Genomic DNA, 11,924 nt, shown 5'->3' on the forward strand with positions numbered 1-11,924 from the left:
TTGACATAGTTCCACTTTGCTCTCCATTAGGACATTTTAAATATAAATATGATAAAAAGGAAATAAAAATACTAGTTTTTTGTTGTAAATGTGTATACTGTGTTTTTACAAGGAGAAAATTCAGAACCAATAACATGGGTGTCATCTGCAAACTTTAAGAGTTCACAGATGGGTCCGCTGAGGTGCTGTCATTTGTTTACAGACAGAAGAGTGGGGAGAGGACACACCACTGGGAGGAGCTGCTATGATGGTTCTTGTGCGAGTTACGCTGCTATGATGGTTCTTGTGCGAGTTGTGCTGCTATGATGGTTCTTGTGCGAGTTGCACTGCTGTGATGGTTCTTGTGCGAGTTATGCTGCTATGATGGTTCTTGTGCGAGTTGCGCTGCTATGATGGTTCTTGTGCGAGTTCTTGTGCGAGTTGCACTGCTATGATGGTTCTTGTGCGAGTTGTGCTGCTATGATGGTTCTTGTGCGAGTTGTGCTGCTATGATGGTTCTTGTGCGAGTTGCACTGCTATGATGGTTCTTGTGCGAGTTGTGCTGCTATGATGGTTCTTGTGCGAGTTGTGCTGCTATGATGGTTCTTGTGCGAGTTGCACTGCTATGATGGTTCTTGTGCGAGTTCTTGTGCGAGTTGCACTGCTATGATGGTTCTTGTGCGAGTTGTGCTGCTATGATGGTTCTTGTGCGAGTTGTGCTGCTATGATGGTTCTTGTGCGAGTTGCACTACTATGATGGTTCTTGTGCGAGTTCTTGTGCGAGTTGCACTGCTATGATGGTTCTTGTGCAAGTTACACTGCTATGATGGTTCTTGTGCGAGTTGTGCTGCTATGATGGTTCTTGTGCGAGTTGCACTGCTGTGATGGTTCTTGTGCGAGTTACGCTGCTATGATGGTTCTTGTGCGAGTTGTGCTGCTATGATGGTTCTTGTGCGAGTTGTGCTGCTATGATGGTTCTTGTGCGAGTTGTGCTGCTATGATGGTTCTTGTGCGAGTTGTGCTGCTATGATGGTTCTTGTGCGAGTTACGCTGCTATGATGGTTCTCGTGCGAGTTGTGCTGCTATGATGGTTCTTGTGCGAGTTGCACTGCTATGATGGTTTTTGTGCGAGTTCTTGTGCGAGTTGCACTGCTATGATGGTTCTTGTGCGAGTTACGCTGCTATGATGGTTCTTGTGCGAGTTGTGCTGCTATGATGGTTCTTGTGCGAGTTGCACTGCTGTGATGGTTCTTGTGCGAGTTCTTGTGCGAGTTACGCTGCTATGATGGTTCTCGTGCGAGTTGTGCTGCTATGATGGTTCTTGTGCGAGTTGCACTGCTATGATGGTTTTTGTGCGAGTTCTTGTGCGAGTTGCACTGCTATGATGGTTCTTGTGCGAGTTACGCTGCTATGATGGTTCTTGTGCGAGTTGTGCTGCTATGATGGTTCTTGTGCGAGTTGCACTGCTATGATGGTTCTTGTGCGAGTTCTTGTGCGAGTTGCACTGCTATGATGGTTCTTGTGCGAGTTCTTGTGCGAGTTGCACTGCCGTGATGGTTCTTGTGCAGGTTGGCCACATGTTTTTAGTAAAACGTTCTCATATTAGATAACCTGTAGTTATCTGAGTTTACCTGATGATAATAAAAAAATATATATGTGTTAATCAGTGTTTAGTAGTTATTGTAAATGAATTGTGTTGTTGCAAAGCAACAATTCTGGCCAGATGCAGGTTGGTAAAAACCTTAATGTAAAATAATGATAGAAACGTTTCCTGCTCATGTATCCAGTGCAACTTAAGGAATAATGGAATGAATTAATCAACTGTATAACCCTAAAGCTACTCATTATCTATTATGTATCAGTTGACACAAAAAGAATTATTAGCTTTTAAAAGGAGTAAAGCCATCTGCTGGAATGATGGTGTATTGCAGCTTTTTCACAACTTCCCCTTATGTTATTAGGCTGATTTAAATGGTCTGTTGCAATGGAAAAAAAAAAACGTATGAGATTCCCTGGGATTCCTATTACCCGGGTAAAGCAAATCTGGGGGTTTAAATCCCAGGGCTTTCGGAAAAGGGTCTACTGACTCCTGTAGTTGGTGAGGTTTTTCAGACCATTCCAAACTGATGTGGGGTCATCTGCTGAGAAGCTGTTTTTTTAGCTTTTCACTGTAGTTTCTCTTAGCTGCCCTGATCTCCTTGGTCAGTTTGTTCTTAACTTGATAATACAGGCCCCCAGTCTTCTTCTCTGAAGGATTCATGGGACCACAGTCTTCTGCAGGTCAATCCTGGTACTTGCTGCGAAATGTCAGAATGTTCTGGATGTCAGGGCAGCAAAGAAGTCTCCACCTCACTCATACTTGTCTGCAGTGGTGGCAGCTCAATTCAATAAATGATTGCTTTGGGTTCCATCTTAATTGAAACAATATCCTTGCCTGTGAACCGACACCATCATGGGTTTTCTTGAAGGTAAACATGGTTGACTACAGAGGAACGCTATTCAACTCTTATTTAAAGCAGCAATTCTGCTCTTCTTACTCAATCAAAATTGAATCACAACTTTAATGAGGTTTCATTCCATTTCATCACTCTTCATAGCAACCAACCCCTATGGCAAACATCCAGCATGAAAAAACTATAGCACCAAAGTTTGTGGAAAAAAATATTTCTGTCAGTGTCCAAACTTTTTGAGAGGACTATATATTTACCTTCTGGGTATGGAATACCTTGGAACCCCCAGAGTGAGTTAGAGGCTAGAAAGGGATGTCTGGGCCTCACACGTGGTGTGACAGTAGGAAAATGTATATTAAACCAGTAACTTAGTAGTTTCCATAAAATTCTGTGTTAGTTTTTCTAATCACAATAATTTGCTGACCACAAGGATAACACATACACCAGTGTCTGGTGTTGTTACAGTTTGAAATGCTTTCTTTGCAATCGTTTTCAGTGCATGAACGATTTCTTGCTGTGCTAAGCAAAGCACAGATTCACTGTGTAGCTCATAATGTTTGGTAGCCAAAGTTCAGCAAATGGCAATGTAGAAAACAGTCACAAGACCTTTATCCATGATGACACAAAGAGCAAGAAGGAGGAAAGGTTGATGATGCATAAATAAGAATTACCTGAACTGTATGGCATAAGTTTAGGATTGCAGATAACACACCCAACATTACTAGAAAATGTTTTAATGCCAATAACATTGCCATTTTCCACAGTTGATTGCTTATTTGGGAACAGTAACAATGTACAAAAGAAGAACTGAACTTTACTGTTGAAACTTGTGTTGTGCTTTATGGAGCTGTAGCTAAGTGAAGGTGAGATGAGGGGAGTTTGGTGAATGAGTGTCTCACACACACATGAAGAAAATCCACTGATGGGTGAAATGAAAAAAGGAGTTGCTGGAGTCACTGCATTACTTAAAGACAGAAAGCAGCAGCAATGAATATCCATATGAGGCACTGAGCCAAACTCCTTCACTTTTCTGCTCATATATTATTCGTTCTTCAATTATCACCAAGTGTCTTCCTCTTTTTTTCTCAAAGATATACAGTGAGCTATGACCTTACTGTTTTTAAACCATAACAATTTGCCTAGGGTCCCCTTTACCCCTATTTTGATTCAATAATAGATTATATTTTGGCCATATGACAATGCCATTCCTTGTTTTATAGGCTTTCAAACTGAAAAGACTGGTTGCATGAAGATACATGGTTTCTTCAGTGTAATTGCTTCCAACACTTATAAATTAATAGGCTGGAAATGGTTGTAGCACGAACTGTTAAAAAGGTCATAACTTATATTAACAGACAGCGATTAGAAGCGGTTCTAAGCCCCCCCTCCTGGCACCAGATATCATATAACCAGAAAAATAACTTAAGATTCACAAGATACAAGGTCAGGAAGGTAAAACAGATATAATGAAATATGGAGATTTCATTTTAATTAATTTTTTTACGGTTCAAATAAAACCTGGGGGTTTGCTGCATAGAGTCTTAATGCTCTCCACATGCATGTATGGGTTCAGTCCAGGTACCACCTCCTCCCACAGTCCAAAAATATGCATGTTAGTTTTATTAGTCTCGCACAAATTGCCCTTAGGGAATGAGTCCGTGTGTGCATAGTTGTTTGTCCTGTGTGTCTCTGTCACCATGTGATAAACTGACAACCTGCTGCTGACCATTCTTTTTGTGTCTTCCACTTGCAAAAACTTAATTAATGGCTATAAACACTATTGAACCTTTGCAGCTCATGGGTAAGTTTCTCTTTCCCAGAAAAATCAAACTTTCAATTTCACTTTTAATTTCTGTGGGTGAAAACAGTTACTTATTTTGTCAAATAAAACAAAATAAATCTCAGCTTTTCACATCCACCAGAATTTCTTGGTGTTTTTTTTTTTTTTACAGTAAATGCACATTAATAATAAAAAACACATTAAAGACAATAAAATACATTTATAGAAGAGTAGAAAAACTTCAGTAAAATATTTAAACATTTAGAGAACAAAACAACAAAATTACAAATAATTATGGCTTAGACATGATAACAGTGACCTTTGACCTTTTTAGGAAAGCCTTTAAATTGCAACCTGCTTATAAGCTGGTTTTGAAATCCACTAACTGCATGGTACTTTATTTCCTAAATAATAATTTAGCATTTAACATTTTTCAATACCATTTAAAAATTACAATCACAAATATACACAATTCACGAATGGTTTGAAGCTAACAGCTAAAGTTTCTATGCTGCTGTTTCAGAAACTGTTGGTGGAGTTGTGACCTTAGCAGAATGTGGGTAATTCTGGGGCTGATAGCAAGTTATCTGATATAATGACAGGGCCATTTGATTAATGGATCGCTTTTAAAAGAGGCAAACCTCTGCATCGGAACTGGCCTTGGGCAAACACAAACTACCCACAGGTCACAGAAGCAAATGGATGGCCTGCAGTTCTCTGTCACTTTTATCGCTAAAGTATTTGTCCCCGAATTAATAAATCCAGATTCATGACTGGTACCCCGAGCAGCTGCCACCTTTATGTAACCTTGATTTAATTGGAACCTTTTATGACTCAACTTCTACTGAACACATGACATAAAATGAAGGTAATTTATACCACACCAGGATGCATTGACCTCTGATTTGCTCTCTTAAAAATGTTCATCCTATGATGGAGCATGAGGAACAGGAAGGGTTCACATGCAAAATGTCTCCAACATTCAAATTAAATAATTTATTCAGAGGTTTATGTTCTCTCTATGCAAACCAGCAGCCTGTTGAAAAGTAATAAATTATGATGAGACAGAGTTGTTATGAAGCTGGGAGATAGGGCCAAATTGAAATCAACTTCTCTCCCAGCATGTTTTTTATCACCCAATTTTCTGTCAGGCTGGTTTCAGGTAAAGATGAAATTTGAAGCCTGCTGGAAAATAACAGCAGCTTAAAAGTTGCACATGCAGTCCCTAAAATTTAGGGACTGCATGTTTCTCCTATTTTAGCTTCCCTTCGTTAAATCCAGAATAGAATTAAAAATTCTCCTTCTCACATATAAAGCCCTTAATGATCTAGCTCCATCATACATCAGAGATCTGATTGTTCCATATGTTCCTAACAGAGCACTTCGTTCTCAGACTGCAGGTTTACTGGTGGTTCCTAGAGTCTCTAGAAGTAGAATGGGAGGCAGATCCTTTAGTTATCAGGCTCCTCTCCTGTGGAACCAACTCCCAGTTTTAGTCCGTGAGGCAGACACCCTGTCTACTTTTAAGGCTAGGCTTAAAACTTTCCTTTTTGATAAAGCTTATAGTTAGAGTGGCTTAGGTTATCAGGGAGGGAGCCTTTCTCCCTGTTGGTTGGAGTAAGGGGGAGTCCTCTGTAAACCGTCTCTCTCCCTGTCAGAAACAGTAAACAGAAACATTTAACTTCTGAAATCTTGGCTTTAAAGGAAGGAACGACCCAAGGCTGAGGCATGAGGATACAACACAGTTCATTCCATGGTTGCAACAGACAGGTCCAAAGGAGTGAGCAGCCAGATTACTAAAGCATCCATGGGTGTTGTTTGTGAGCATAAAGTTTTTCAATTATATAAAGACTTTCTTTTCTCTAACTGTCCTCTGTCAGAACAAAATACACTGGTCAAAAAATTAAACGAACACTTTGAAACTTTGCAACCTGATGATGTCGGATGGACCAAAATATGATGTCCCAGAAATGTTATATTGGATTTAGGTCAGGGAAATGTGCCTGCCAGTCAATGGTATCAATTCCTTCATCCTCCAGGAACTGCCTACATGCTCTTGGCACATGCACCAGGCGGAACCCAGGTCCCACTGCACCAGGAAAGGTTCTAACAATGGATGGATCTAAGGATTTCATCCAAATACCTAATGGCAGTCAGAGTGCCATTATTATTTCCTGTACAGGTCTGTTTGGCCCTTTAGAGTGAACCTGCTCTCATCTGTGAAAAGAACAGGGCTCCAGTGCTAAACCTGCCAATTCCGGTGTTCTCACGCAAATGCCAGTCGAGATCCACAGTGCCTGGCAGTGACCACAGGGTCTACTAGATGATGTTGGGCCCTGAGGCCACACTCATGAAGTCTGTTTCTAATGGTTTGGTCAGAGACATTTATGCCAATGACCCACTGGAGGTCACTTTGTAGGTCTGGGGTAGTACTCATCCTGTTCCTCCTTGCACAAAGGAGCAAAAACAAGTCCTGGTGATGGGTTAAGGATCTCCAACGGATCTCTCCTAGAGCAGTGTTTTTCAGCCCTAGTCCTCAAGGCACACTGCCCTGCATGTTTTTGAGGTTTCCTTGCTTTAACACATCTGATTCAGATTATTGCAGTTCAGCAAAAGTCTGTTAATCAGCCAGTTAGAGGAAATCAGGTGTGCTGAGCCAGGGAAACATCTAAAACATGTAAGGCAGTGTGTCTTGAGGACCAGGGTTGAAAAACACTGTCCTAGAGTTACTGCTGGTCTACTGGAATCTTCTCCATGCTCCTAAGACTGTGCTGGGAGACACAGCAAACCTTAAGGCAATGGCACATATTGATGTGCTATCCTGGTGGAGATGGACTGCCTGCAGCACCACTGTAGGTTCCAGGTATCGCCTCATGCTACCAATAGTGACGATGACTAATCTGCAAATCCGTTCCTGTTTTTGGGGCCATCTCATTGTTCCCCTTTAGTGCACCTGTTAGCAATTTCATTAAAACCAAAACAGCTGACACTGATGAACGTTTTTTTTTCCCTTTTTTGTTAACAAGTGAAATATATTGTTTGGTTCAATTCCATCACAATTTTGCAACCCTAACCTAACACTGGAGAAAAACTGCTTATCCGCGAAAGTTTTAATAGGTTCCAGCTAAAACAACCCAGGGTAAAACAGATATTATCATGTTCTTAGAAGCAGTAGTTGCAGGGTTATTAGCTAATATTTTCAGAGACTAAAAGTGGACTAAAAGTTAGAGAAACAATTTTGGGCTCAATCCTCTGCAAAACGTAAACATTTGTGGGAATGGGCAAGTATTGTGGACTAAGCTTGCTACTGTGAACGTAAAATGAATAAGAAGACATTTCATTCTGAGAAGGAGATGATGTTAAGTCTTTTATAGAGGAAGTAATTGCCATCTGTTGCAGTTTTGTCTGACAGGAGAGCAGCATGAAAAAATAATAAATTCACAAGCCTGTAAATGTCAGTGGTGACAACATAAATGCACTTGAGTCTGTGAAGAAGAGGAGGTCAGAGAAAAATATCTTTAACAGCCCACCCCAGCCCTCCTCATGACCAAAGACAGATGCAGTATAGATTATGTACCTAACAGACTTTCAAATTTCCAGATGCACATGTGATCAAGCAGCTAATGGAAGAAAGTGTTGGTGGGGATGTGACTAAAAATGAATTACGAAGATGGGCAGACACAAGAACTGAAGAAACTTTCCCTTCTTTTTGTACATATTTTCTATTCAAGAATTTTGTATTGCCTCTGAGGATTAATCTGCACAGGAGGCAGGTTCTGCTGAAGTCGATAAAAGATGTTAGTGATTTGCAATATAAACTGCAAAACTAAATAAAGTATTTCAAAAGCAATGAGATTTTTAAAGCCAGCCAATTGCTTGTTTTGGTCTTCATGTCTGAGTAGCAGAGGGAATTATAACCTAGGAAACACAATTTACCCATTTGATAACATTGTGGATCAATTTTAGCCCATAATATCCCCCCACTTTAAAAGCTGTTATCTCTCCCACACAATCAATAAAGCTGAGAAATCACAGTGCCTATCGATGGCTCTCTTCCCTGTCCTCCACCTAGATCCATCCATTGATTTCTACAATCGATTTCAGACCTGTCTCCATCTGACTGAAAACTTGTGAAAGCATTTTGATACAGTAATTATAGTACAGGGGCACAATCATCAGACCTCACTGAGCATTTCCAAGTGTGCAGGTCCTAAAACTTTTCATATAAAACCTTCCATATTGAAACAAAACAGCTCATATGCAAATTGACTCAATAACTGCATGGAGCTTGAGAACCAAGTGGTTTCCTTTAAAACAATTCCCGTCCTTTAAAATAAACTTCTACGGTATTTTCTGGAAGCTTATTTGACTATAAAACTGGAGCAAAAGAAGCAGAAGAATCCCCCTGTTGAATCAACATCTCCTCTGACAGACCCTCTCTGCTTTCGAAGAAAACATGGAATGTTTGAAAATGGAAATATAAAAGGCAAGTTGTGGGATTTGGTGTCTCTTAAAACTTGACATCCACCAGTCCGCAGAGAATGAGTGTTTAACAAGCCTCCACAGGGGTCAGATCAGATCAGAGCCGAGCCAAGTGAAATCCCTACATGCACAATGAAATTGCATGATTTATTAAGCTAAAAACCTTCTGAAACAGGTCACTAACAGATAAGAATTTCCCAAGGCTGCAGCTTGAAGTCCTTTCTTATCTTTAGAGTTGTGCAAAAATGTGTAATTCTAATTCATAAAAATATTGGTCGAACTAATTTGGCTATAGAGCCGAGATGAGATGTAGGTGGGGGCATTGAATGAGCAATGGGCATCTTCTTGCCCGTTTTCTTTCAGAATTCTAGGACAGAATTTTATACATCATTTGTCACGATGAAGTAAATTACTGGAATTTATTTTAATTACAAGGTTTATGTTTTAAGTATTCTAGCTGTTTCAGAAGAAGCAAAGAAATTGGAATATACTCAAAGTATTTTTTATTTTTTTTATTGTGTAATGTATTGTGTAATGCTTAATCACTTAAATGTCCTCTAATTAGCCAGCCAAACTTATATCTTCCAATGGTACGAGATATAAAGCCTCTGAACTGCCTGAAGAGAGGACCGAAAAAGTTCCGCCAACAAACACCAGCACAGAAGCGCAGAGAGCCGCTCACCTTCTCCATCTGTCCCGCATGAGCCAAGCAACACGGAGGCGACAAACGCAATAATCCCAACGAGTCTTTTACTCTCCAGAGACATTTTGAAACTGCTGAAGAGGGTAATTCCGCTTGTCAGGAGGGCAGCCGTTCCGTCCGTCACTCTCCTCCTGCGCCTCTGCTCCTCTCCAGCTCCGCTCCACTCCGGTGCGCCGCGCTGCAGCAGAGCTTATAACAGGCTGGCCAGCAGCCGGTGAGAAAGGATGATGATCGCACGCTGTTTCCCTTGTGTCAATAGAGCATGCAGGAGATGAAGGGGGGCTTTTATGAGGCTTTGGCAGGCCCGAGCCAAAAGCACAACCTTTCCTCCCGAGATTCGAGCGGAATTCAGACTTGCAGTCAGAGAAAGTCTTTAGTTTCGCTACTTGCACAGTGAGAGCATGAGGCTGCCATTACCTTTAACTCTTTAGGTAGCTGCCAACTGTGTAAATATGTATCTTCATTACTCCCTATATTGTAGATACATGATGGAGACATCAGGACTATGCAATGAAATGTATGGAATTATTTAGCAAACAATAAAATGTGAAATAACGCAAAACATCTCATATTTTAGATTCTTCAAAAGTATCCCCTTTTGCTTTGATTACTGCTTGCACATTTGGTATTGTGTTGATGAGTTTTATATATTATATATATATATTCTGAACTTTATCCTTAAAAACACATTTTCATGACACAAATTAATACTAACCTATTCTTCACATTCCTTTATACATTTCAACAAGTGTTGGTTATCCAGACTTCTCTATTTTCATGACTAATGGCACAAAGTTGTTGTTGTAGAAGGAAATGTAGAAAAAAGTGATACTTCAACACAGAAATGCCTTTAAACAGCCATTGTCAAACACAGTTACATTCGTGACAAGCTTTCAGCTGACATCAGAAGACTCAGTAAATACATTTTTAAAAATTATTTCAAATTTTTGGACAAAATTTGTCATCCTTTTCTTTGCACTTGTAAACATACTATAGCTGTAAAAAATATGCAAGCATGTTTAAACTGTGAATTTACTATGAATGTACGGCTGTGGCTTCAAACATGGAGCTTCATAAGCAAATTATCTGACATTACCCTAAAAGAGATTTAGGGAAGTTAATAATAAGTGTTTTCATCCAGTGCTAAAATAAGATTATTTTTAGAGGATTTTATTTTTGGAGTGTTCACTGGCCATTCTTGGGATGATATTAGGAAAACTCAACTGAACATCTTACACTTAAACTTAATATTAAAGTATTTTAACACCACCCAATACGTTATTATCCAGCAGAGAAAGCATTACAACGGCAGCAAAATAAAAACGGAAATATTAAAATAACAAATATTGTCATCTAGGTTTATCATCATTTTGGACAATGTCTCCCAGCATGAAGCTGTTGCAGAACTGATGACCTTAAATGACAGACTGCTGCATCCTAGGTGGACAAAGGGTCCATCCTCTCAGCAACTGTTAGAGTTTATATCCATCACCGCACCTAACAAACTCAAACTTACTACCTATTTACATCCCTGCTTTTATTTGCAGTTTTTTTTTTTTTTTGCTGTCCATGCACAAATATACATGCACATGTACATTTTTAATTTTTAAAGTATCATACTCAGTTGTACATTTCTTTTCATCTAAGTATACTATTTTAATAACTGCAGAGTATTTTTTCTGATGCTGTAAATGTGCCTTTACTGTACAGTCTCTTATTCTTTTGTTTTTATACTTTTTACCTTGATTTGAATCTGCACGCTTCGATTTGCCTTTCACTTTGCTGCTGGTACACCTAAATTTCCCCACTGAGGGACAATAAAGGATATTTCAATTCTATTCTATTTTGAATATTTTTCCTTAAAAATATTTTGTCAAAGAAGCAAAAGAAAAATGTTAATTTTAATCAGAGTAAAGACCTTACAGCTGCAGGAGATAGATAACCATTGCCTCTCTGCAGCTTTTAAACTCTGTTTCTGAATATTTATTCAAACCTTTGGTTAATGAATATTCAAGTGTGACTTACCTCATCATTTTTTTGTGGCATCGTGATATAAAGTCCCATATAGATTGTTTATCAGAAAGGTTCTTGTTGAGTTTATACACTCCAAACATTGCTGTGGTGATAAAAAGTTTTTTTTTTGCCCAGTCCTGGATCAAATAATTGATATAGTCCTGGTTCATTTAACATAACAGGGTTCAGTTATGGGTTTGACCCAGCCTACTGGGTTAGGGTTTTAATCCAAAACATTGCATTAAATGTCTAATGCTGAGGTGCCTTCTAAGTCTATTTTCTAATCTAACAAACTTTGTCACAATTTTTGACCCAATGCATCCTGCATTATCCTACAAATTTGTTTGAGCATGCACAAACTGATGAAGTGCAATTAAAGTGTACACACAAACTCTCTCTGTAACGGTGTGTTTTAGGCTGACTCACTCGTATCACTGTACTTTAACAAGAGTGAGTCAGCCTAAAAGGTCAAAAAATAGGCCCACTGGCAAGCCATAGTGTACAGCCACAGTGCAGC

The 11,924-nt window shown here is 39.4% G+C and overlaps 1 protein-coding gene across 1 annotated transcript in view; it reads right to left on the reverse strand.

Moving 5' to 3' along the window:
* Positions 1-9,773, reverse strand: part of LOC124873250 (contactin-associated protein-like 4) — a 147,478-nt gene extending 137,705 nt beyond the window's left edge. Inside the window, exon 1 of the mRNA XM_047373770.1 lies at positions 9,374-9,773. Within this exon, the coding sequence (XP_047229726.1) occupies positions 9,374-9,458 (85 nt within the window). The 5' untranslated portion in view covers positions 9,459-9,773. The remainder of the gene's footprint in view (positions 1-9,373) is intronic.
* Between the last annotated feature and the right edge of the window lie 2,151 nt (positions 9,774-11,924).

Source organism: Girardinichthys multiradiatus, chromosome 9, assembly GCF_021462225.1.
Source record: "Girardinichthys multiradiatus isolate DD_20200921_A chromosome 9, DD_fGirMul_XY1, whole genome shotgun sequence".
Lineage (NCBI taxonomy): Eukaryota > Metazoa > Chordata > Actinopteri > Cyprinodontiformes > Goodeidae > Girardinichthys > Girardinichthys multiradiatus.